General features: G+C 41.6%; 2 protein-coding genes and 1 long non-coding RNA gene across 8 annotated transcripts in view; 2 read left to right on the plus strand and 1 right to left on the minus strand.

The window, feature by feature from the left end:
• The first annotated feature begins 117 nt into the window (after positions 1–117).
• On the plus strand, positions 118–15872 carry NDUFS1 (NADH:ubiquinone oxidoreductase core subunit S1). Of its 2 annotated transcripts, none has more exons than XM_066322660.1 (19): positions 118–605; positions 1102–1170; positions 1409–1500; positions 2920–3027; positions 4135–4211; positions 4304–4385; positions 4477–4607; positions 5345–5530; positions 7149–7283; positions 7678–7792; positions 8779–8924; positions 9409–9537; positions 10531–10660; positions 11520–11680; positions 13219–13373; positions 13948–14123; positions 14838–14972; positions 15166–15238; positions 15518–15872. In XM_066322660.1, the coding sequence occupies exons 2-19, from the start codon at positions 1107–1109 to the stop codon at positions 15607–15609; spliced, it is 2187 nt and encodes a 728-aa protein (XP_066178757.1). In that variant the 5' UTR covers positions 118–605; positions 1102–1106; the 3' UTR covers positions 15610–15872. The 2 variants fall into 2 exon arrangements, with proteins under 2 accessions (XP_066178757.1, XP_066178758.1); XM_066322661.1 differs by lacking the exon at positions 118–605 and adding an exon at positions 833–955.
• Positions 15873–17608: 1736 nt separating this feature from the next.
• On the minus strand, positions 17609–25231 carry LOC136363437 (uncharacterized). 2 transcript variants are annotated; one of them, XR_010743989.1, is made up of 3 exons: positions 24975–25231; positions 23844–23890; positions 17609–18085 (listed from the first exon to the last, which is right to left on the minus strand). It is a non-coding gene; the product is annotated as an uncharacterized lncRNA (long non-coding RNA). The 2 variants fall into 2 exon arrangements; XR_010743990.1 differs by lacking the exon at positions 23844–23890.
• Positions 25232–25235: 4 nt separating this feature from the next.
• INO80D (INO80 complex subunit D) overlaps positions 25236–27054 on the plus strand; it is a 46026-nt gene continuing 44207 nt past the window's right edge. For 3 of the 4 annotated variants that reach the window (XR_010743988.1, XM_066322657.1, XM_066322659.1), the window contains exons 1-2: positions 25236–25593; positions 26885–26954. The gene's annotated coding sequence lies outside the window, so the exon portion shown is untranslated. The remainder of the gene's footprint in view (positions 25594–26884; positions 26955–27054) is intronic. The other variant, XM_066322658.1, reaches the window with a different exon arrangement.

A 27054-nucleotide genomic window follows, 5' to 3' on the forward strand; every position in this document is an offset into this window, starting at 1 on the left:
CCGCGCGAAAGGGCCGCGACGCGCCTGCGCCGGCCTTATATAGCGCCGGTATTCCTGCGCGGCGCTGCACGCAAGTGTGTTCTTCCGCGAGAGCGAGCTGCGAGGTAGCTCCTCACGGGTCGGCTGCTGCAGGGCAGGGCGTGCAGCGGACGAGGCACCAGAGGTGCAGGAAAGCGTCGAAGTTATAAATACGAGGCCTATAATAAACCTTAGGAAGCTTTGCGGCGTTACAGAGGTTTTGTAACATTGTAGTGTCGCCACACCCCGCCCCGCTGGCACAGCGGAAGTTGCCGGAGTTGGACGAAGAAAGTGACGGAAAGGGACGGAAATTGCCGAGGGAAGGGCAGCGCGTATAACGGTGGCCGAAAAGGCTGTGGGCTAGCGGCGGAAATTGCCCGTGTCATTGCTCGCCGATAGCTTGCCGGAAATACCCGAAGCGGTTCGCTCCGGAGGTTGCCGAGTGCGGACTGCGCTCTCCGGAGATTGCCGAAGGCGGCTCCGGAGATAGCCGAAGGAGGCTGAGGGCAGCGGCGGAAAAGCCCGAGGCCGCCGCCATAGAGGCCGAGCGCAGCCGTCCCGCGGCGCCGCGGCCCGTCCCGCGCCAGGTAACGGCGGTGCCGCTGCAGGCGGGCTCGGTGGGCGCGGGTGCCGCTGCTCCGGGCGCCTCCGCCCGCCCCGCTCCCGGAGTCCTTGACGGGCCGGGCGGCGGGCCGGGGGCTGCCCGGCGGGCGGCGGCGCCTCCAAGGTGACCCCCGCGCCGGGTAGCGCTGCCGCCGGCCGTGCCCTCGGCCGCGGGGACGGCGACACCGGGCCCGCCACCGCCGAGCTGCGCCGTCCGGTCCGTGGGGGAGCGGGGCCGGGGCCGGCGCTCCGCTGCAGGCGGGGAGGCCGCTCGGTGACATTCCTCTGTGTGATGTATAGATTGTTAGAGAATCATACCTTGCGTTTGAAGGAGGTAACTCACTCTCTCATAACTGTGCATATATAGGTGTGCATACGTGCTCCTTTGCAGCTGGTGTACAAGTTTTTACTCTGCCTGTTTAAAACTTGACAGCAAACATTTAAACTGATAACAACAATGCGGTTTTTTCTCTTCCCAAGGAACAATGCTTCGACTGCTTGCTGTCCCCAGGACCTTAGCTGGGGTCACCCAGTCCTCCAGAGTATGTGGTAAGTGTCTGTAGTTTATATCTGTCTCTCTGGTGATAAATGTACGTGCAGTTCATTTATCCAAGGATACATATGCATACTTGGTTTGCAGGCTCATGGATCATGTGTTGCACTGTTGGTAGAACTGGGATTTTATCAGCACTCCATAACTAAAATCAGGATTGGGGGATATGATGGTTTCCACCTAGCATTAAGTGAAAGTTGCTTTTGTTTTCTTTCCTTTCTTTCTGTCTTTCAGGGCGTACAACTGCAACAGCAGCCAGCAACCAAATAGAGGTGTTTGTGGATGGCCATCCTGTGTTGGTTAACCCTGGAACCACAGTACTGCAGGTGTGGGGAATGACATTCTCAATTTTCTGGGACTTCCCATCTCACTTCTTGTCAGCATGTTCTGTTCCATACAGCAAAAGGCCACCTGTTTTTACATTGTTTCTTGCAATTCTTTGGGGGTGTTTTAACTGTGATGCAATTTCATGTGGCAGAAATCCTTTGGGGAATTCAGTGTCTGAAAAAGAAAAATACGCCATGGTTGCTTGAAAGAAGATGCATGCAGCATCAATCCCAGCTGCAAAACTTTATGCAATGCAATAATAGACTTTGATAAATTCTGGTTGAACTTCTATCTCTGAACAGTATGTGACCTCATAGTCTTTCAGAACCTGTTCATTTTGTGTCTTGTTACAGTATGTCTTGGGTAAATGAGGGATTGTCTCCTTTTAGTTATTAGTTATGATTCAGAGTGCTCTTCCTTAGCTGTTTTTATTTGTCTTGGTGTGGGAATAAAGAGAACCTAGATTCCTAGCCTGTACTGCATGTTGTCACTTTTCAGACTAAAATTTCAAGTAATTTTTTTTTTTTTAAGAAGCCATTAAATGAAGATGTGGTATAATGAGTTAGACATTAAAATACGCAATTTATTTCAAGATATAGCCTTTGCTCTTTGGATACAAGTTCGTAATTTATTTAGGCTTTAGAATGCCCCCAGCAGGAAACTAGTGTAAATTTTTCTTAAATGCTATTTTTTTAAATTAGCTTTTCAGTTTAGCCAATGTGGTGCTGTTTGGTAGAAATTATCAGAAAATCTAGATCTTGTTAGAGTTTTTTTTTTTTTTTTTTTAATTCAGTGATATATCTTCTGGCAGGCATAGCTATTATGCTGTAGCACAGATCCCATTAGCTGTTGGGGTTTTATGCAGGAAAGGCTGTCTTCATCTGTTCTCTGGAAATCTGTTGGCTCTGTCCTCCTGTCTCTTCTGTCATGTTGTCTTTAAGTTTGGGTCTGCTGAAGTTGAAGAGTGACTGTGGAGCACCTTTATACACAGTATCTGTGTTGTTGAATTACCAGGAGTCATTATGCCCATTGCTGCTCTCTTTATGTTTTTCAATTTTTATTTTCATGTGCTGTTCCTTAAAGATTGTATGTGTTCTTTAAAAAGTTACTTGTATTGCTAGTGCCCTGTTGCAGAGAATTCTCTCTGTTATTGGAGGAAAGAATGAAAGAGAGGTCAGATCTCATTTCCTCAATCACTTACAAAGGTTAGAGAAACTATATTTGTAATTCAGATCCTGATTTTTTTTGTTCTGTCACAATTTTTTATTTATGGTCACTTCTTAAGATGAAAGGTCAAGTGCACTCTGTTCTTGAGCACTGATAGTGTTACTCTTTGAAAAGCTGCATAGTGTTTTCTGAGGTGGAACTGAAAAGTCTCACTAAGATTAGATTTTCCTTTGTTTCTTATTTTTTTATAGGCTTGTGAAAAGGCTGGAGTTCAGATACCTCGTTTTTGTTACCATGATCGTCTCTCTGTTGCTGGAAACTGTAGGATGTGTCTTGTGGAAATAGAGAAAGCTCCAAAGGTATTGTTTGTGTTTCACAGGAATTGCAATAGGGAGCTTAATAGGATTTTTTTTTTTTTTTTTTTTTTTTTTGCTGTGCTTGGGCCTAGTTTAAATCTTGTAAATAATTGTTGTCATTCAGCTGCTCAAAGCAGTTTTTTCTCATCTTCCTGCTGGACTGTAGTGATTGCTTAATGAGTCAGAGTCAGTTCTCAGGTTTTTATGGACTATCTTGCTCTTGGACATGAGCATTTGATAGCTGTGAGTTTGCTGTTAGATGCATTTTATGCTTTGTAGTTCAAGCTTCAGCCACACATTTTCAGCTGATACTACAGAGATAATAAACTCCAGATACTGTATGAATTTAGCTGTAGGATCAGTACCTGCAGGTTCATTTTAAGTAAAGATTTCAGTTAGTGGTTTATATTCTAATGCATTGGTATCTGTTGTGAAATAGTTGATTTCAGGAGTGAACACTGTCTTCAGCAGCACTAAGAAATTTATGCACATTCCTATGGAGTTCAGTCTTGGATTACACATTTATACTCACACATAAATTTTTTAGCTCACCCCAACTTCAGTTCCATCATTTGAGCTTTGTGTCTGTGGAAATGTCAGGTTGTCACTAAAGGTGGAAGTCATAATGTGATTGAAAATAAGAAGGATTTGTTTACTAAGCAGGAGTTTTTGTTAATCTTGCAGTAATCTTGAGAAGAATTTTATTCCAAGACCTTATACAGGCTTTGTGCAAATAAATGTCTTGTGAATGATTCATGCTCTGAACTTTGGTTCTAGAGTTTTTCTAGATGTCTGCTGAAGCTCTTTGATTTGCCTTTGATTACACCTGACATTCTTAATGCTGCTTAAATTGGGACTGGAAATTGTAGAATTTTTACCTTTAAATAAATCATAACTAATGTAACCTTTCTATATAGCAGATTATTAATAAATATGGCTTCTAAGTGACTTTACCAGGTAGACTCTTATTTTTTTCCTTGCAGACCTCTTTATTTCTATTTATTTGTAGCAGGTACCTATGTTAGGACTTGGGGGGAGGAGGTGGGGGCTTTGTGCTCCTGTTGAGAAGAAACATATTGTGTTCATGCTTGCTTTTTATGGTGATTGCAGCCAGTTGCTGCTTGTGCCATGCCAGTTATGAAGGGCTGGAATATACTGACAAACTCTGAGAAGTCCAGGAAAGCAAGGTACTGTTCTTTCAGCCTCCTTTTGCTGATTAGTTCTACTGTCTGCTAAATGATGTTAAGTTGACATTAATTTCATTCTCTGAACCTAACAGAGAGGGTGTAATGGAGTTCCTGCTGGCAAATCACCCATTGGACTGTCCTATCTGTGATCAGGGTGGAGAATGTGATCTACAGGTACAACATCCAATTAAATTATGTAGACTTCTGTATAAAAATGCTGCTTTCCAGCAGCCTGGATATGTGTATGTTCTGTTGTCTGTTGTAGGACCAGTCAATGATGTTTGGCAGTGACAGGAGCAGATTTAGAGAGAGCAAACGTGCTGTGGAGGACAAGAACATTGGCCCGTTGGTCAAGACCATCATGACTCGCTGTATACAGTGCACTCGATGCATTAGGTAAACTCCTTTACTTTCGCTGAGGAGAGCACTAAGCAGGCATGTTTGTGTCAGTTTGTTACTAGTGAAGGAAACATCATGAAGGGTAGTCAGTTTTTTAATTTTTTTTTTTTTCTGATGATACTTAAAAATTTTATTTCTGTTAGTGACTGATAGTTGGTTTCCTGGAGCTACCAGACAGGAAATAGAGAAAGATGGCCAGTGCATGAAAGTGAAATCAGAGTTTTGCAGGACAGAACTGCTCCCATGGTGTTGGTGCCAGAGTGGGTATGTGACTTCCTCAGCCACAAGCTGTAAGATTTATTTATTTTTTATAGCCTCCAGTAGCTATATTTATGCTGTTCTGTAGACCTGAGATGCTGTACTGGCCAACTTGAGCCAGATGGAAAAGAATGCAATGCACCCAACTAGTTCTAGAAGGATCTTGTTAGTTAGGACTATTCTTGGACTCTGTGTAATGCAGTGAGTGCTGAACTGCTGTGTTTTTTGATATAACTCCCCCTAGTTTCTGTGTTTTTTGGTGTAACTCCCTCTAGTTTCTGTAGCCCTTTCTGGATGAAATCCTGCAGATGGTCCTGCTTGTGATGGCACTGACTAATGCATCTAAACAATTGTTTTCTTCTTTCAGATGTATGAACTAATGTTTTGTCTTAAAAAAATGAGATGAGGGCTGAAAAATGTTCTCTGTTGCAGCTGTACATGCCAGATGTGTTTCTCTTTCTTTGTGCACCTACCAGGTTTGCTAGTGAGGTTGCAGGGGTGGATGACTTGGGAACAACTGGAAGAGGAAATGATATGCAAGTTGGTACTTATGTTGAGAAAATGTTTATGTCTGAGTTATCAGGAAATATTATTGACATCTGCCCAGTTGGTGCTCTTACCTCCAAGCCATATGCCTTTACTGCACGGCCTTGGGAGACAAGGTAGGTGTCTTAACTCATACTGAAGACACAGCTTTCTCTGTTTGTTGTACACTTCAGCTTAGAATATGTCCATCTGTGATACCAGGGGTTTTCTCTGATTTTTATTTTCTGCATTTTTGTTGTAGACTTTCCCATAGACTGAATCTAACACCAATTTTGTTACAGCTTATATAAGAAAAGGAAGAATGTTATAGCTTGTAGACTGTTCTTTCCTTATTTTTACCCTAAAATGTTTTGGACTTGCAGATTGCTAAATAAAAGTGCATATAAAGGAAAAGAGAAATTCATTAACTAACTAATTGTTGAGGATATTATATAAAATGTCTTTTGAAACTAAGCTGTTCCGCTTCAGAGCAGATCTGTGTGATTTTCTTAAGTAGCTGTTTAACCCTATACAAGCCCTGAAACATTCAGGAGGCAGAATCACAGAGCATTAAGGGTTGGAGTGGACCTTGAAGATCATCTAGTCACAGCCACCCCTGCCATGGGCAGGGACGCCTCTCACTAGATCAGGTTGCTCAAGACTTTATCCAGCCTGGCCCCGAACATAGGAACATGCTGGTTTGACCATCCCAAGGATATTCAAAATCCCCAGGAGCTGTTGTTAGTCTGGAGGAGGAGCAGGGGCAGGCGGAGGAAGGTCCCTCCGCACAGCTCTCCTCTGCGGGAAGGTGCAGGGTGTAATTACCGGCCGTGTCCGCTGGAAGGCTCCCGCAGCACGGAGCCGGCAGCGGTGCTCAGTGCAAGCGCCGGATCCGGATCTCCACCAGCAGTTTTGTCCTGCCATAAACCAGTGACACACTGTGACAGAATGACATCCTTAACCCACCTTCAAGAGATGATAAACAGCAAACAAGGAACACATTCAGACAGCAACGTGTTACATAACCCAGCTCTGAGAACGTTTGCAGCAACTCTGAGACTAGCACCTGTTAAACTAGTACAATGAGTGCTTATAACAAATTTGTTTTCACACTCTCTGGTCAGATCTGTTATCTCAACTCTTCGTGCCCCACACTGGATGCTTTAAAAGACTGTTGTGATTTAACACAGCAGGCAGCTAAATACCACATAGCCACTTGCTCATTTCAGCCCCCCATGGGGCATAGGAGAGAAAATTGGGGGAAGGAGATGGAAAATTTGTGAGCTGAAATAAAGACAGTTTAATAGGACAGAAGAAGAAAATTACAATAATGATAAAAGATTTGAATGTACAAAGCAAGTGATGCACACTGCAATTGCCCAGCCAGTCCCTGAGCAGCAGCCCCAGCCAGCTTTCCCCCTTGTTCACATACTGGGCTTGCTGCTGTGTGATGCAGGACATCCTTTGGCCCACTGGGGTCAGCTGTCCTGCCCGTGTCCCCCCAGCTTCTTGTGCTCCTCAGCCTCCTTGATGGTGGGACTGGGTGTAAAGCTGTGAAAAGTCCTTGATGTGGTGTAAATGTTGCTTGGCAACAAGTAGAACATCCCTCTGTTATCACACTATTCACACCCTAAGTCCTAAATACAGCACTATATCAGTTACTATGAAGAATATCACCTCTATTCAGGCCAAAAATAAGACACTTGTTGATTATATATGAAAGACTGCAAGTCGTTTATTTGTTCTTCTAAACAGGAAGGTAGAGTCTATTGATGTTCTTGATGCAGTTGGAAGCAACATTGTAGTGAGCACGAGGACTGGAGAAGTGATGAGAATTTTGCCGAGGCTGCATGAAGATATCAATGAGGAATGGATATCTGACAAAACAAGGTGTGTAGATGTGCTTGTACCAACATGTGTTTATGCATGCATTAAAGGGACACTTTGCAGAACCAGAAATGTGCACAGTAGCACTGACTTTGGTATTCAGCTGTTAGTGTTGTAAAGCTATAGTGAAGAAGAATAATTGAGGAAATACGTTTTTTAATTCTATAATTGAAGTTGCTGAGTTTCCTAATATTCTGATTTTTATAACATTTTTTCACAGTAACTTTTATTTCTATTACTGATTGTTTTGCATGTTTTTGAGAAGGAAAAGTTAAACTTTCAAAGGAAATACTTCTTGGTTTTCTCTTTTCTAAAAGCTTGCAATAAGCAAACTCATAGAATTATACACAATTATCTTTGTCTTTGCTCTTTTATAATATTCTTGGTGTTCACTTAGGTTTGCTTATGATGGTCTGAAGCGCCAGAGACTTACTCAGCCAATGATCAAAAATGAGAAAGGAGTATTTGTTTATGCCTCGTGGGAGGATGTATTAGCTCGTGTTGCTGGTGTGGTAAGAACAATTTTCAATATAAGTAATCTAAAGTTAATTTCTAAAGCTGGATGTATTATGAGTATTAATATCAAATGAGTTATATTAAAAATATTTTTTCTTTAAGTTTAGAGGGGAACATGTAACTGCTAATTAATTGTTTCCATTTAAATTTCTTATTTTTGCTAAAATTCCCTGTTTCATGGATTAGATCTTTTAAAGAACTTTTTCTTATCATGGTTTCATTTGGAGCATTGGGAGAAAAATTACTTACATTTAAATAGGAAAGTAAACTGTTACTTCAGAAATTTAGGGGGAAGCAATTTTCCTGAATACTCCGATCTATCTGAAGACATATTTAAACCTATTTAAACTGTGCTATCACCACTTTTGCCATCAAAGACATTAAGTCTGTATTACTTATATCTGAATTGTGCTTTCCTCAGTGCTTTCTCCGTGTGGTGATTGATTCTACAGCTCAAATGAAGTGCTGCATGACTGCTCTGGATTTTGATTAAAAATTTTATGTGGGTGAAGTAGAATTGAATAACTGTAATTGAACTTTCCTCAAGGATGTTTTTGCCCATGATGCATTTGGCAGGGTTTGTTACAAAAGCTATTTCTTCTCAGGTAATACCTTTGAGTTAAGTTTACTACCAGAGCTTGTGTTACGTGAGTTTGTATTCTGTCTGCACTGTGGGTCTGTTAAAAGCATTCACCAACCTTCCTCTCTCAGCACACCAAATGAGAATTAGCTACACCTGAGTGATAACTCAAGTGGGAGGGACCTGCATAGAATACAGAGAGCTCTTCCTTGTTTATCATGATTTCTGAAGGAGCTGGAGTTTCTGCCTGGCAGGAATCAGACATCACCGATCCATTTGTGCTACTCCAGGCCAGCAATTGCACTGCTGGCTTTGGCACGCCTTAATATAACAAGTATTTACCTGGGCTAAATGAGCATTTAATTCAGCGGTTTCCTTTGTTTATACTTCCTTTCTCTCCAGCTCCAGGCAGTGGAAGGTAAGGATATAGCAGCAGTTGTAGGAGGGCTGGTGGATGCAGAAGCACTAATAGCTCTGAAAGACCTGCTGAATAGAGTGAATTGTGATACGCTCTGCACTGAAGAGATCTTTCCTACTGCTGGAGCTGGGTAAGAGGACAGGCAGTGTCTGTAATTAATATGTTGATAAACTTTCCGGTCTACAGATCAGCTCATGGCAATATTCTGAAATTAGCAGGGATAACAATTGCTGATGCATTAGCAGGATTTATTTGAATTTACAATACTCACATATAGAGAGTATTTATGGACTGTGAGTTGATTCATAGTCTCTCCTCCAGCAAGGGTTGCACACTTTACCCCTTGTTGTACTGTATGTATGGCTGCTGCAGTTTAACAGTCAGTCACTGAAAGGCAGTTACACTATGTTGTAAGCTGGATAAGTCAGTCTATTTCTATCTATGGTGTGAAAACTTTAGTACAGTTATGATTAGTAATTTGGATTGAGAAATCTCTTCTTGCTCTTCCTTTTCCTGAGATGAAAAAGGGTTTTGAGCATCTACAGTCTTTACCATAGCTTCATTCCTTCCCTCTACTGAATTCTCATCCTCTTTCCTACATCTTTTTGTTATAGCACAGATTTGCGCTCTAACTACCTGCTGAATACCAAGATTGCTGGGGTGGAGGAGGCAGATGTCCTCCTTCTGGTTGGCACCAATCCACGCTTTGAGGCACCGCTTTTTAATGCTAGAATTCGAAAGAGGTTCGTATCCCGTGGTGGTGAATAAGCATGTGAATCCATCTGGATTTGATACAGTGCTCGGTTGGAGCTGCAGGCAGTAACTTGAGAGCATTCATTCAGACGGGATCATTGGATTTAGTTCACCTTTTAGTAAAGGGAATGGTGATTTATGTGTGGAAAAAGGGTAGTGCCCTGTAGCGTAGAGCCAGTTCATTCTCACTTTGACATTTTACATTAAGTTCACCTACTCAGACATCTATTCCTTTGTTGCGTTACACAGATACCTCAGATTTTCTGTTTTATAGAAGTCTGTTAAAGCATATTCCTTAAAGGTTTATTTTCAGCATCAGCTTATTGCTTTTTGTATTGTAACAAATCAGATGTACTGAGTTTAGAAGCAGTCATTCAAGTTCAGCGTTTTCTTTGCCAAGTAGTGTGGCTTTCCCAAACTTTTGAATGTAGCCAATTCAATTTTAATAAGATATGTCAGAGGCAAATGTGTATAAAAGCTCTGTCTTTCTTAATGATGGAATCTTTGAAAATACCTAACTTTAAACAGTAATGGCATTGAAATTTTGAAAGGAGAAAATGTAGTGAGACTTTAAAAAGTATATTTTCATATATTTTTATAAGTCTGTGCCATGAGAAGCTGCAAAAAAAAAATTTTAACCAACTAATTTTTTCTGTGTTTATCTAAAAAATAAGTGGATTTCTAAAATTTCTGAATTGGCAGAAGCTTGGGGGGAGGAGGGGATTGAGTTAGGAACTTGTCACGTAAGGTGTGTTGCTGTACTGTTTCTGGAATATATCTAGAGAAATAATCCTTCTGAAAAAAACTTTAGGCTTGCTTAACAGTCAGAATAAAGCTAAATTGCATCTTACCAAAACAATGAATGCCATTAAAATTCCTTTGCAATCCTATTTTAAGTTACTACTGAAGTTATAATTAGTGGCTTTGGTTGGGTAAAAGTCTATATTTTTTTAATTTTTATAAACTGTTGGTTGTATTTTCAGCTGGCTTCACAATGACTTGCAAGTGGCCCTTGTTGGTTCTCCTGTGAATCTGACCTACACATATGAACATCTAGGGGAGTCCCCACAGATACTTCAGGACATTGCTTCTGGCAAACATGCCTTCTCTAAGGTACACAGAACTTAAAGAGTGTACTGTTAAATTCCATGGGTATTGAGTAATAATCTGAATTCTCCAGAGACAGATTTGACGAAAAGTACCATGTTGTAGGTGGGGTTATTTGCTTTTAATCAAGTGCAGAGCTGAGGTAATGATTAGTGTGTACCAGGTATTTATAAACTGCGTAATATATTCAGGTGTGTAAAACTTTGCAGTGCAGGAAACTCCTGGGATATTTCTTGACATAAAACAGGCTGTTTCAGGTGCTGCTGTATCCCAGCTGGTAGATGGGGTCCGCCGCTTGGGACCCAGAGAGCCACAGCCACCCCAAAGGATGTCTCGCTAGAAACAGCTCCTTGGGGGGTCAGGGCGCTCCTCAGCTGGCAGAGGGGCTTCTCAGCATTGCGCAGAGCAGTGATTTTTCAGCTCAGTGATTTCAGCTCTCAGTGATTTCAGCTCATGCCCTTGTGAGTTAGCCCCTCTTTTAGCCGGCCGTGGTGAGAGAGGGAGAGGTCTCGTATGGAATTTCCGCAGGTGGTACTTTATTGAGAGGGTACCAGCGAAAGGGATCCAGAGACGAGGAACCTCAGCTTGGCTCCCTCCAGGGCAAAGCAGCTGGGGCTCCGCCCACTCCCACACTGCTGTTTCCACTTAAATGTGTGATTATTGAGCATACAGTTCTGTACTGACAAGGTTGTTTCCTGCTTACAGCAGGCTCTCTTGGCTTTATCTCTAAATGAAACAAGGACCATTTTGGAACCATAGGTATGCATGGAAGACTCATGGAGAGATTTGGGGATTTATTACATTATCTGTACCAAGAATTGTCTTTGTAGCTGTGGAATGAATTTCTGATTGTTGGCTTGCACAGGTCCTCGACCATGCCAAAAAGCCGATGGTGGTGGTGGGCAGTGCAGCCCTGCAGCGCGATGACGGAGCTGCCATCCACGCTGCTGTTTCCACCATTGCACAGAATGCCAGGGCCAAGAGCGGTGCTGGTGCTGATTGGAAAGTCTTGAACATCCTACACAGGTTTGCTTTGAAACTTTTTTGGGAGCAGCTTGCTTGCATATGGGGCTACACAGGTTACCACAGTGTATGTGTACAGATTGCTTTGTGTACACACAAGCAGTTTATTTGGTTAAAACCCGTAGGGACTATAAAAACCAGAAATACAGGCTAGCAAAAACTTCTTAATAAAAATAGGTTCCTTGAGCTGGCTCTCCATGAGTCTTTATTAATTTATGATATTCAAATGTAGAATTTAAGGTTTCAATTTAGACATAGAATACAAGAGAGCTTTATAACATCTACCACAGTGCCCAGTAGGATGCACAGCAGACCAGTGTCACTTGCTAAATACTTGCATTTTATCTAGAGGAAGAAGACCAAAATGGCCATATTTAAATAATAGGATTTCTTTGTTTGGGCTTTTTTAATATTCCTTTTACTGTGCAGCTTCTCAACTGAATAGTTAATAGAAAGCCTTGAAAGATTTTCATTTGAGAGCTTTTGATCTTAGCTATTCAATTTGTCAAGATACTATGCCTTTTAATAGACAAACTCCTCTTTGGACAGTCCTTCACCACTCCCTTTCTAAAATTCTGACTGTCAAATTGACCACGTCTGTAAACGAAAAATTATTTCACCAAGTGTAATGGCTCTTAATTCGGGAGACTCAAATTTCTTCTGCCACAAGCAGCTTCATTGATACAAAAATAGTATCGTTACAGCAGGGTTTTGTCCTCTGAAGGAAGCTGGAATATAGCATTCTGCTGCTGAAATTGAAATACTTAGTACTAAAATACTTATGAGTTAGAGAACACTCAAGGTACAACTGTGGTTTTGCAGTTCTTCATACTGACTTCCATGCTAACAGTGCAGCATCCATTCTATCTTAAGTGCAAAAAGCAACTTAACTTACTGAACTCTCTGTGTCTGACTCTGTCAGACAAAATGAGTTTCATTAGAAGATATGTACTCTAGAGAGAATCTTTTTTCTTTTAAATAAGACTCACACCTGATTATGGAGGATTATGCAAAAGTGTTGCTTTGGAGGACTGCCAGAAAATGGGAATTATTATTTCATTTTTTAAAGGTTTTTTTATGTGTGCATAAATGAATAGTGGTTTTAAGACTTTGATGATTTGAAGTAGCTGATGGCCCTAGAGTTGGTCTCTCCTCTTCTATGTGAGTGCCCTAAATTAAAGGCCTGATGAGTTCCATTCATAGCTGAAATGTCATCTGAGCATCAAGCTTCACCAGTGAGCTGCCTTCCACTAGGTTCTGACTTCCAATGTCTGCCTTTATTTTTGCTATCCCATCTTAAATAGGTGAGATTCCCTGTGGAAACTTTAAATGGTGTCAAGTTGTCAAAATGCAAAACTAACTTGATACTCTGTCAAAAATTTCAGCTGCCTTTGAGCTTCATGGTTGTCTTGTTACTATTAGGAACCTCTTACATCCCTTCAAAATATTTAGTCAGAAAAATAAGTTAGGTCTGTTCTAACCTAACAGATGGGAAGGGAAAATTCTGAAATTACCTAGTCATGATGTATTTGTTCCTACAGGGTTGCAAGCCAAGTTGCTGCTTTGGACCTGGGTTTCAAACCAGGAGTGGAAGCAATTAGGAAAAGTCCTCCCAAAGTATTGTATCTCTTGGGAGCAGATTCAGGTTGTATAACACGTCAAAACTTGACGAAGGACTGTTTTATCATCTATCAAGGTAATTAGTAAATTAAGAAATGTTGCTATCTTAATAGATGGGGAAAAACCATGAACAGTGGCATAAAACCCTTTGAGGAATTTTAGCCTTTGTTTTCTGCCAGGAAAGGGAACTTCTAACACATACCTGAGGTAATGGTTACCTATTCCTTAGGTAAAGATGGGAAACTGTTGATGATTAATAAAGGAATGTAAATCAGTATAGGGCTTCTGAAACAAAGCTTCAGATCTGGCAGACAAAAGAGCATTAGTTTCCAGCTGTTCTGTCATACCAAAACATGATCTGATCTCAATCTAAGAATCCTTGTTTCAAGAACCTCCCAAATCTGAGTGACTATAAAGACTGAAGTACCATTTACTCATGTTTGTAGTCCATTCTTTCTCCCCAGAGTATTAGCCAAGTAAGATCTTAGAGCAGCCAGCCTCATGGGCTTCAAATTACTGCCTAAGCAAAACTTAGAAAATCCTTTTTTTCTGGGGACACAGAAATTCTGTCTTAGTAAAGCATTTCTTTTCATTTTGGCTTACTTCTGTCTCATATGATTGTGTACTGTTTCCTTTTCCCATGTATTTAGGGCATCATGGGGATGTGGGAGCTCCCATGGCTGATATTATTCTCCCGGGAGCAGCCTATACAGAGAAGGCAGCCACCTATGTGAATACTGAAGGTCGGGCCCAGCAGACAAGAGTAGCAGTAACACCTCCTGGGATGGCGAGGGAAGACTGGAAAATTATTAGAGCTATCTCTGAGGTACTGTTGCTGTTATAAGTTGCTTCTAATAAAAGTATATTGAGAGGCTAAGTTCTTTTTGTAAACATTTTCCAATGTAAAAAATGGTAGATTTTTAGGGAAGCACATAGTTTTAAGAAGTAATGTTCTATATTGAATCCTGTGTTAATTCTGTGAGTTAAATCATATTGTTTCCCTGTTGAGGATAGCTCTAATATTGTAGCTGCTGTATGCTGTTGGAATGCATAATGGATGAAGCTTTGCAAGTCTTTGTGAAGTGCTTTAGAGGAAGCTGGTGGGACCATGCAGTTTCTTGCTTTTTAGAAAGCAAACAGCATAGACTCTGAGGCCAGGATCTGATATCATTAGATGAGGTCAAATATGTGCTCACTACTCAGAGGGAACAAGATGCATTGATAATTGCATCAATTTTTATATCTTTTGGTAGTAAGCTAAGGAAAATGCAGGTATGGAAGGAGAAAAGAACTTCCCTTTTATCCTTTGTATAGCAAACAGGACAGCCTGGTTTTTAACATGGGGAAGTGTTGGCTATGTAGGCATCAGAGGTCCAACAGAACAGTGACTTTGGTTCAGTTCATGCATTCTAACTGCCTGTGTTTTCAGGAGTGCAGACTTTTCCTCATTTTACTTTAGGGATGTTAATGAATTAGTAATCTAAACCACTATGAGTTAAATCCCTAGACTTGATGGCATTTCATTCTGTGAATCTCTCAGCTGGCTGGTTTGACCTTGCCTTATGAGAACCTTGATGAAATACGGAAGCGTTTAGAAGAAGTATCGCCCAATCTGGTTCGATATGATGATGTGGAAGAAGCAAACTACTTCATCCAGGCAAATGAGTTGGCAAAGGTAAGCAAAACCGAAGCAGCTTGGCATGATTTAGTGCTGTTACCTAGCATAATGCTTTTTTGAAAAATCTTCATGTGCAGTATGAGAAGCATTTTTTGACCTACACTGAATGCACTTAACAAATGCACTTAGCAAATCCTTTGGTAACAAGCTTCTGTCATACAGGTGACTTTCTTTTCCTCTCTTACCACAGTTAGCGAAGCAACAGCTTCTTGCTGATCCTCTTGTTCCACCTCAGCTCACAATAAAAGACTTTTATATGACAGGTATGTATAGTGTGGTCTTTCCATACTGAAATCAGAACATTTTGATTAGCTTTAGAGTAAGGTTCTTATGATTCATTTAAAGCTTTCTGCTAAAATAAATAGGATTTGAGTCTTCTGAAGAAACAACATTTTTCAGTAAAATTATTTGGAATTTACATAAGCACAGACTGTATTTTCAACTAAGTGATTTTGTTTATCCTCCTTGTATGCAGTCTTGTACTAAATTTACTTTGTATTGCATCTGTGTCCTTACGTGTTTGGATTTTTATTTTTTTACAGACTCCATCAGTAGAGCATCCCAGACAATGGCCAAATGTGTGAAAGCTGTTGTTGAAGGTGCCCATGCAGTAGAAGAGCCATCCATCTGCTAGAGACTAATCAGACTGCCACCACCTTTTTCTAGGTTTTGGTTGCAGCCAACTGCTGTGACTGATACATATTTTTCAAAATCTATTTGACAGGCCATTGTATTTTTTTTTCTTCCTTCATTCACATTTTCATCACTTCAAATAGCCCCATCATACTATAGGACTGTTGTTGTGTCTGAGGGAACATGCAGCACTCAACTTACTGTACCCAGAGGCAGGGTACATGATGATTGTAAACAAATAAATTATAAATACCAAGCCACCCATTACCTGTGTAATTCATGTACTCATGCTATTTTTGTAATGTACTTAAAAAGCAAGTTGTCACTCATACTTAATTTATGCCAATGTTAAGACCTATCCCTGCTCTGGATACTTGTATGTTTCTTCATTTAGTTTCAGTTGAGACTACTAGTGGAGGAAATAACAAATAATTTTGATGTTGTGGGGAAAAAAAAAAGCAGCCTTCACCCAGCTTCCTCATACTGAACTGCTTTAAAAATTGGCAAAAATACTAAAGGCCTTTATACCAGTTCAAATACAGAAAAAACTCAGAATAATTTCTCTGTGCATTGATCTTTATATAGCAAAGTGGGGAAAGGGGTTTTGTGTGGTATTTTTTGGTTAAATGGTTGGGGATTTTTTATGATTTAGAATAACTTCAGAACAGTGACTCTCCTCTGTATTATGCTGGTTAATGTAAATAACTTCAACTGGCTGCTAAAGTTCAGTGTAATTCTTCCAAGAATTGTGAAAATGGGAACAGTATCATAATGCCATCATTTCCAACTGTACTATTTTTTAAAAGTGGTGTTAATTGTGCATGAGGAGAAGCTACACTTCTCAGTGTTGAATAATACTGAGTGCATGGGGGTGGTGCTGTAGAAGTCTTAGTTTTATAAAATTCCTTTTTTCTTCCATACTTAAAATTTTTCAGTAACAAACATGTAACTTTTTAAAAACTTGTTTTCCTTTTGCCCAGGAGAAGACTCTTCCTGGTTATCCTGGTGCATCATGGTGTCCTCACATGAGCTAAGTCTTAAATGTTGGACATGTTTTTTCTCAGCCTGCCATCTCCAGTTACCAACAGGGACAGAGTCAGTTCTTCTGGTGATACAGAAAAGGGTAACTGTTCATTTTACTCAGATACTGCTATACATGTTAGCGAGGCAGTGAGGGAAGATTCAATCTGGTTTAAATGTGGCAGTTCACAGGACCAAGTACAGCATGAAAACTTCCTCCTGTCCTTGTGGAATGTTACTTCTTTAGGAGAAACAGGGGTTTATTGGTACAGAGCAAAAGAAAAATCTTGTGGCATATGCCAAAATGTTTAGGAAGAAAGGGTGTAGCTGAATCCTACATTCAGAAAAACATTTGGTTCTCAGGCTCCTAAGATGAAAACCTTTTTGTCACCCCCCCTGCCCCCACCCCCATGTTGTACAAACACAGAGGAGTAACTTCAGCTATGCAACAAGCCAGTTATCACTTCAGAATTTATAAAGGCTCAAAAGCTTTAGATTTTTTTTTTCCTTAAATGTTGTAGCATTACTTTGGGAGCTCTGGAATGCTTTTTGGTTTCTTGACAGCTCTACATGCTTCAATTGGTATGTATAGTAGGTTCTTGTTTCTGTTCAAAAACTTTCCAGCCTTTATCAAGAAAGGCAAGAAGGGGAAGAAGTACATGTTGTGCTCTCTGTCCTGTTTCTGCTGTCTTTCCTACCTAACTAGTTAAGTACGGAATTTTTCAGCCAAGCTTGGTAATAGCAACTAGGCTCTCTTTGAAATTTGAGTGTTGGAAACTAGGAAAGAGAAATCTAAATTAGCATTCTTATCCACTGAGTTTAGAGCACAACCCATCCCTTATCTCTTCTGTTTGCTCTGCTGGCAGTGGACAGTTGGTGAACGAGGACTTCTACCCACCTAGTGACAAAAGCATAACGGGTCTGCAAAGGCAGGGAAGTGACAGAGACGGGGCAGAGTATTGGAACAAAAATTACAGGGCTATTCACACAACTTACTTCTGTTTATTTAAAAGAAAAGGTTTACCGATACTGCTACTACTTGCTGGTCCTGAAGCTGCAACCTCAGGTTAGAGAATTATGAAAAAGTGGCAATGAAGAGCTGGGATGGTGGGAGATAAATACGCTTGGAGTATTGTTCCTGGTGGTAAGGTAAGGGCTGACCAGCCGGGTAATAACACTGCCTGAGCCATTAGTGAGCTGATGCAGCTCACTCCACGTGCAAGGCTGGTGGGTGCCTTTATCTGGACTCTGCTGGGGTGGGCAGGGGCTTTGTTTTGGAGCTGAGCGCAGCCCCGGAGGAAATGCCATTCCTGCAATTCCCCGAGTGCATCCCTGGTTCCATCTGGTGGCCAATTGGCAGAACTTCTCGGTGCATTGCCAGACCTTCAGGTGCAGTAATCTTCAGCCTGCTCCTGTGCACTCCTGCCTGTACAGCCTGCCAAGGAATAGGAATGTGTCTGGGGAGAGATGGATGGAGTTGGTCATTAATTATCCTCCTCTCTGAGCACAGCCCTCTGTAAACACGGCTCTTGTGTGCAAACTATTAACCCCAAACATGACTTAGATTAAACCTTGCCTTTTTGTAGTCTTGTCTTCAGCAGGTGCTTGTGGGAAGTAGAGAAGGCAAAGGGTGTGTTAATTCAAGATAAAACCATACTATGCAGGTACACTTTCAGCAAGTTTAGGCCAGGTGCATTCAGATTAAAGATAAACTATAACTACAGGCAGACTTCAGTATCTAAGTCTAAAGCTGTGATTTCAAACCAAACAAAAATAAAAACCAAACAACCAAACAACAACCAAATAAAACCTCCAAAAAACCTGCCAAAACAAAACCCAAACCCTGTTCAACAGCCACCTTACTGAAGCACCAGCATCCCATGGGGGCATCCCTGTAATTCCAGAGGGAGAGTGCTTAAAACCCTGGGCAGTGTAGTAAGCTGCTTCAATAAAAAGAAACTAATGGAATTATAATAAAACAGCAAGACTCTGAAATGTCCCACAAAATTAGGCCAGTCATAAAAATAGTTGGAACTGACTTATTTTTTAATGTATTTTGAAGCATAGCTCAAGGCAGAAAAGAAGGTGTCTGTAGCATTTCCCCAAGAAGTACAAAATGTTGGATCAGTGCCTCTTCTGAGGCTGATAAGATTCTTTTGGCAACACAGTCTGCTGCATGCCTGACTGGGGGATGTACTGTATTTTAATGTTGAAACCAACAGAAATATAGCACAGGGTCAGAGCTCTAAAGGAAAAGCAGGGTGGCAGACTGGCATCAGCCTTAATCCAAAGGAGAAAGGTAATATAGCTTCATCTCTGTCCTCACAATCCTGTTCCTCATAAAATACTCTAAACAATGGCTAAGCCAAAACATCCTCTCCCCAAACAAGACAGTCTCCTAATAATTTGTTCTGCTGTCCTTTGAATATGCAGTAAGATGAAGTCACCTTTAGTGCTGAAGGGTTGGAAGATGATTCTTAAGGCATGGACAAGACAAACAGAGAAAGTGCTGAGCAGCAAACAGATAGAAGAGGACTTCATGGTGACTACCAACATGGAAAAAACGTAATAAGTAAATGGGGAATTCTGGAGAGTAGCTAAAAGCTGACAGCTGCAGTAAGCTTTTTATAAGAAGTACAAGAACCCTACAAAATGTTAAAATGCGTAAGTTCTCTCTACCTGAGAAATTTTAAAGTTCCTATTTAAAAACAACAAAAAGCAAAGCTAAACACAACACACCATTTTCAATTTATTAATAGAAGTTAACAGATGATGATTATTATTCATAAAGTGCCAAATGGACACAAGTGCCTTTGCGAACAAAACACTGAAGTTTACAGAGAGTCACAAGGAAAACCTAGCTCAGAAATGAACACCAAATCCTTCACTCTGTGTGTGGGCTTATACAACCCATAGGCCTTTCTGTTGTGTAACGTTTTCTCCAAGACACTTTACAGAAACACATATTAGCTGACGGAATGACGTCAGCAAAGTGTCCGGAAGTGCCCAGGTTACTCCCAACTCTCCATAGCTCAGCACCACAGAAAACTGGCACAGGGAGACATAAATAATATATAAAGCCTTGTAATTCAAACAAAATGAGTGATTCCATAATCAGCAAAGCCTGCTATGCTAAACACTGTTAATAATAATGTTTTCCTCTAGCTACATCACATTCACAGTGCCTAATGCAGAGAAGCTTGCTGAGATTTAGAGGCTTAAGAGGTAGTAGAGACATCTCCTCACTCAACTAAATTTTGAATACAGCTAACTAGTGTTTCAAAGAAATAGTTTTATTTCATCTTGTCATCATCTGTACACCTGTGTTTGTTTGAAATGGATCAGAGATGAGAACCATGTATTAAAAAGAAACATACTAAGAGCAAAAAACTTCATATGTAACAAATAACTTTCAAAATCCACTGGAATCCCATGACCCTAGACACTAATTAAGCCTTATGCTTTGATGCTAGCTCAGCTCCAACTATTTTAGAAAAATCCTGTCCTGTATGCTCTTTATTTCCTAATTATCCATCATAGGATATTCCACACCTTTGTTGGAAGCTACTCTTAGAAGACTTAAGATACCATTGATTTGGTCCAGAGTGGCAATTCTCATCTTTCCAACTTGCAGTGGTGACCAAGATCCTCTGCAACTCGAATGTAAATGAGTAACTGGACTAATAGCAGAGAGGACTGGTGATAAAGTGTGGAGCTTTTTAACCACTACAATTACAGTTAATGAAATATCAATAGACAGAAGGAGATAGTAAAAATACAATAGTATACTTTGAATTAACAGAAGGCTTCCCAGTAAAATGGGATGGTATTAAAGCATTCTGCTGGGACAACTTATTCCATTCATTTGTCCTCTATTTAAAGAGGTCTCCACAGATGCCCAACATACTCTGGACAACCTTCCCACAATTAAGTCTTACTGCTTTGTCTTTGCTGAGCTTTAGCCAGACAATACCATTTATTTAATGCAGATTAAAATACACATTGCTAATGAAGAACAGATTAGTGAAGTCTTAGTTAATTACCATTTTCAGTACAGTTCACTATCAATTAATTATATTATCATGTAATAGCTAGCATACATCTGCTCCCAATTGGTTAAACACTTCTGCAGCTATACTCCTACTGAAACCCACAGCAAAGCTCTTATTGCTGAAAAAAGCTTGAATGAGCCCCTAAGACTCAGAAAAACAAGGCTAGTCGTGTACTTTGCGTTGCTTTGCTAGCATTTGGGGCTTTAAACAAAGTCAAGCAAAGTTACTCCGTTGTACGTATGGCTTGTCCTATAGTTTCCGCTGTGCTACCTGCAACACAGGAGTGCACTAAAGCACCAGTTTGAAAGAAGTTTAGCAGCTGAGTTAAGAAGCTCAATTTATACCATAACCTAGGTATATTTCCTAGAGAAAAATCCTCAGATCATAGACAGTGTTTTTGACATAAGGACTCTGCGGTTTTGAAAGATGGCAAAAAGCATGCTAGTTACCAAAAACATACAACTGCAGCAGCGTTACTGAGACCTAGGTTCACAAGAGACAACCACTGCTATAAAATTTCCATGTTAAAGAATTGTTAAAAAATAAGCATTTTTCTGTAATACTGATATGCTGGGATTTAGTAGTTAGCTTTACCCCAGAACTTGCCACTCTAACACAAACTAATACCACATCACAGCTGCTCAAGACATTGCTTAGAAGAATGCATCATGATTTTGGGGTGTATTTAATTTCTTACCCTTTTCAGTCTTTAAATGCCTAGAGACTAGATCTCTTACACAAATGTGGCTCTTCCAATATGAAAATCTTGAATTAATAACTATACACTTAGAGTTGTTCTTCTCCTTCACAACATTCACCTGCATTTTAAATAAATTGCTAATCCCTTTTGCAAGCATTCGTAGACATTGGAACTGTTTCCTCACTATGTGTCTTTCAAAAAGTAATACCAAGATGCCTTCATTATAACACTATTTGTGGAGAACCTGAGAGTCTTCATCACATGCACAGAGTCTATGTCATGCTCCAAAAATTCCTGAGGTCTGCACTCGGGGGTGTGTACGACCTTGAGAGAGTCAAGGTTCATTTCTTGATGCAGCCTCCTCCAGTAACTAGTGTACAACCTAAAGTACCTATTTCATTGCTTTATTAGACTCACAAAGCTTATTCTCTGCGTCGCTGCCCTCTGTCTCACTACTAACACAAGTGAGACACATCAGCACAGAATGCCTCATTAGCCAGAAACCTGTGATTTACAGAACATTAATGTTCTCTGACCACTCTGTGCTCAAGCGTACAATAAGTTTACTGGATGGAGCAGTTGGTGCAGGGATGAGGCAGATTTAAAACAAGGCAGACAGACCCATTCTGAAGAAATGGAAGTTCCAGAATACAATTCTGAATGTTGTACCATGAAAGGAGATATTTCATGCTGTAGGTTTACACATTGTCCTTGTACAGAAGTTTCAGTGTCCAATTTGTTCTCCAGTGTCATTTCAGAGCACTGCTCTACCCATCAAAATAATGTATGTCCCAAATAAGGAGTCTTGTCCATTAAGATAAGCAAATCTTTTTTTAAAAAATAATTTAATGCTACATTACTAAAGCTAGCAGACTGCTCCTTTAGGTTGTTACTGTGTAACATTTTCAGGAAAAGAATTAAAAGGATATTTGCATCTCTTAGTGAAAAGCAAATTACTCTCAGGTAAATAAAGTTTTGTTAAACAAATTTATCTATCCATAAAGTACAAATTTTCATTTCTCTGTTCAATGATTACATAGTCCACACAATCAAGATCTGGCAAATTTTTCATTTTTCCTTTTTACTTTCTCCTCCCTAAAAAGATTTTTTTTTTTTTTTTAACAAGATGCTAAAAGTATCCCATTTCAAGTTTTCTTATTCCAAACTTCCAGATTCAAAAGGTTTCTCTTTTGCTTGGCATTAAGCTTCTGGCTTCATAATTAAAACACATCAAATGGATCTCAGGATGTCACCAAAATATGTATGCTACTATGATGCATGTTTAAATTTAGGCAGACAAGTAATCTGATTACAGGCAGTAACTGCAAAGTCAAACACATTAGCTAAAGAAAAGGTTTAATATTGTTTCTGTGCTCAAGTGCATTCATAGCCATTTCTCTAAAATGTTGAATCATCTGCATCCCATTTAAAAAATGCAATTCCAAGATACTAAGTGTGCTGTACAGATAGTCTCAAGAGTACCACAGAGAGATGCAGCATAGATTAGTGGTTCATGGTGTGCATCTCTTCCTAAAAGACAAAAAACATCTTAATAGCCCAATGAAGAGAACTTGAACTGTAGTTGAATTATACTGAACTACTGAATTAAGTTGAAAGTAGCAATTCTCTTGTTTAATGCAATGGTTGATATAAGAAATCACTTTCTACAGAAACTTGACTTTGGTGCTGTAGCAAAATCCTACTGGCTTGCTAAGAGTTTTAGACAAAGTTATCCTTCAAGCACTTCTAAATTAGTAAGTGTTAGTAAGGCCTGCAAACATTTGCAAAACAGGGGTCTAAGAATTTGGCCCTTTATCTATCTATTTAGAATAAAAGAAAAGGAAATACTAGTTTATGCTGCATTTATTGAATTCCTGAATCAATGGAGATAATTTATCTGTAATATTTCAAAGGGTTTGCGGTTTTTCAATCATCTCATACCTTTGTAATACCAACATTTGTGATCCCTATCATTCCTGTAAAGAATTTCATGTATAGGACATTAAAGCAGTTTTTGTTGAAACAGCTTACAAAAAGAACAATCATACTTCATGCTCCAAAGCATACAGTAATGACTAGTAAAATTATGAAGGACCTTAATTACTGCATTATTTCTATACAAAATAGAAACTCTACTGAAATACAATATAGGAGCAACGTCTTTGGGTTGGGTTTTTTTTTGTCATTTTCCAACATCAGCAGAACTACGCATTTAACAGATTAATAACGAAAAACAGAAAAAAAAAATTCAAATAACAGAAAAACACCTCCCATGCAGTAATTCCATTGAACGCAACACTCTCGATTATTAAACTGAGCTAGGTAGACTAACCATAATCTAAAAAACACTCCTGCTAAAAAAAACCAGTTTGACCCAAAGACCAGCTGACTTTTAATTATACTTTAATTAAAACCTATTTATCTAAATGAAAAACCCACTATGAACACACGAACTACACTCACCATGCAGGCTGGGCAAACTCAAAGTATGTTTTGAAATGCGGATATACCTAAAACCCAAGATTTTATTTTTTTTTAAGTACAAGAACTGAACTAAACCAATGTATTTCAGACTTGGCAGGGGAGAGGAAAAGGTTGATAATATAAGTAATTCAGTACCTTCATCCATACCACCTTAGTCTGCCTGCAGTACAATTAGTCTATATCACCTGAATAATTTTTACAATGGAAAAAACATAATGTATAGCTCATTAGTCTCCTAATTATCTCTTCTTCCTTCGGGACAAATAAAAAGGCACCTTTGCAGTTCATCTCTGAATAGGGCTGTGCATAATACTACTTCAAGAAACATTATCACAGATCTGCTGACACAGATATCAGTGTCTTCACCTATAGATACACCACAGCATCTGACATTGTTTTGACAGCATTTAATATGTTTTTTACAATCTAATAAAAGAATCTGCAACAAAGAAAAATACTATTAATTCCTATTACAAGACACTGTAGTATAACGGTATAGCATTTCTCAACTCTGTATATAAGTTTGGAAATATATTCATAAATATCAAGAACAAAGCCCCCAAATCAAAACAGTAACTTAAAAAGAACCGAAACAGATTTTTAGAAGGCTGCAAAGTGCTTTGAAAACATTAAAAACAAAACTCAACTGTTGCCCCCAAATTTCTTGCTATGAGTTCTGTTTCTTCACATCCCATCCTGAAGGGCAGACAACGCTAAATTTATGACAGCACAATTTCTCAGGTATCTATCATAGGTTCCTCTCACTCGTATTAAATCCGCCATTATTTCTCTACGTAGCCTACTCTAGGAAGAAATAAAAAAGTAAAAATTAAAAGAATTTTTTTTTCTACCTGTATATCTAATTTTATTTACAATGCCTTGAGAGAGAGAAAGACGTTATGGTACAGTTACACCAAACTATCCGGCATCAATCTCGGCTGTTTACTAAGACTACGAATACAAAAAAAAGTTACACGAACTTTCACAATTACACACTAATTTTTAGAACCATCACACAATGACAAAAAGTTATCAATTTTAGAAATACAGAAAATAATGACATTGTTTTAAGAACAACGAAGTTACTAAAAATATATTTTTTTACCGTACCTCCTTTAATTTTTTTTTCCAGAGAGTTGATCTTTACAGGTTATTAAAAAAAGAAAATTTCTTCAGCCACGAGCCTTTGTGTTTTATTTTTATTTAAAATAAAAACTCAAACAAACGATAAAATATTTTGTTTTGGCCATTTGGCTCCCTCCTCCAAATTGACACTTTATAAAAACCTTCTGTACTTTTTTCCCCCTCCCTCTCTCCCTCTCTACTACCTCCAAGATGGTAGGAAAGTTGTTGTTTTGGAGGGCAGTGGAGCTGCTCTCTGATGTTATGTCCTCTCGGTGCCTGTAGTGGTGCTATAGGAGGCTGCTGGCTCTCTTCTTGAGCAGCCCCAGCAGCCCTGCCTTCTTTGCTGGAGAATATATTCAGGGATTCCCCTTAATAATCACCTACCCTCTGAGCACTTTGTAGTTTTAAAATAATAAAGAGCCCCCAAAGCTTCCTCCCCACAAAAAGCAGGATCTTCTCAGAGACAGGGGGGCAGCAGCTCCTCAGCACAGAAGCCCGAGCACATTCCCAGTCCCTCTGCTGGGGAGGAAACTCTGATCTGTCAGCCCAACAGAGGGAAAGGGGGGAGAGGAGAGAGAGGAGGGAAAAAAAAGCAGCTGGAAAGGTAAGCCAGGCCCGGCCTGCATCCCCGGGCTCGCGTAGCGCGGCAGGCGGTGCGGAGGGTGCAGGGTGGGCGGGGAGGCGGGCTACGCGAGGCCGGGGATCGGCCGGAGCGGCGTAGGCCGCAGTAGGGGGTGCGGGGAGCCAGGGGGGTTTTTGAAGCTTTCGGGCGCCAGGAGGAGCGCCGGAGGGGGGTGAGACGGCCGCCGGAGCCCAGCGGGAGGGTCGGGGCGCGGCGCCTTTGCCCAGGAGGTGAAGGGCGGCCGGGGAGAACGGGGGCGGGGGGGCGCTAGGCCTCGGCGCGGCGCGGCCCGGCCGCTCCGCTCCCCGCCCCGCCGGGCCCCCCGCGCCGGGCCCCGGGCCCAGAGCGGGCCGAGCCCCGCCGCCGCCGGGGCCGGGCGGCTGGGGGGAGGCGGTGGGGGCGCCGCGGCTGGGGCCGCTCTTCCCCCCCAAACCACCCCCCCCACCCGCCCCCCGCGCGGGGCGAGGAGGCCGCGGGACGGGGGAACGGGGGCGGCATTAATTTGCCGAAATGACTTTTAATGAGCGGTGGCGCGGTGGGGGGGCACCCCCTCCCCCTGCCCGGTGCGGGGCCGCCGCGGCGGAGGCGGTGCCGGTCCCGCGGGGCTGCGCCGGCCGCGGCCTGGAAAGTTTCGCGGCGTTTTCGGGGTGCTTTACCCCCCCGCCGCCGCCGCCGCCCACCCCTGTCCCGCGGCCGTGCGGACGGTGCCGGCGGGGCGGGGGCACCTCGGAATGCGGTCGCAGGTTCCCCCCCGCGCGTCCCGTACCCCCTTTTCCCCCCGTCGGTGACCCCCTTCGGCCGGGGCGGCGGCGGGTGGGTTTGCCGCACAACTTTTTGGGAGGGAGCGGGAGGTGGCTCTGGGGGTGCGGGGAAGCCCCCGGAGTGTCCCCCCCGCCCCCTATGCCGCCGGCACGTGGGGCCCCGGAGCAGGGAACGAGGGGCAGGGGCGAGGGGCTGCCTCGGCCCTGCCTTCGCTCCCCGGCACTTGCCGGGCCCCGCGGCTTCCTGAGCCCTGCCGGGCCCGGGCTGGAGTCCCTCGGTCACTCCAGGTGCCAGGACCCGTTGGTGGGACAGGAGCCACAGCCCACTGTCACCTCTGCCAGGGGAGGGGATCGCCTCAGTAGCCCCTACACGGCGAGGGCTGTGTCTGGCCCTCTCTCGTGTCCCAGTGGGCTCCCAAACCGTCCCTGTGGGCTGGGGTCCTGCTGGGCTGCGGGGAGTGTGAGGTGCTGCTGCCCCCCGGGAGTGAAAATGAAAGGATCCTTTTTTTCAGGGAAAAGAACGCCTGGTAGTTGTGAAGTGAGTGCACTGGAAGACTCATCAACGCGCTTCACCCCGCACAGGTGAAATAGCTCCGGTTTCTAATGCGGGAGGTGGCACATTTTGGTCAAATATTCCTTAGTGTGTCTTTTTAGGTCAATACGATAGTGGCTTTGTGCAAGT

The sequence above is a fragment of the Sylvia atricapilla genome, chromosome 7, assembly GCF_009819655.1.
Source record: "Sylvia atricapilla isolate bSylAtr1 chromosome 7, bSylAtr1.pri, whole genome shotgun sequence".
Classification (NCBI taxonomy): domain Eukaryota; kingdom Metazoa; phylum Chordata; class Aves; order Passeriformes; family Sylviidae; genus Sylvia; species Sylvia atricapilla.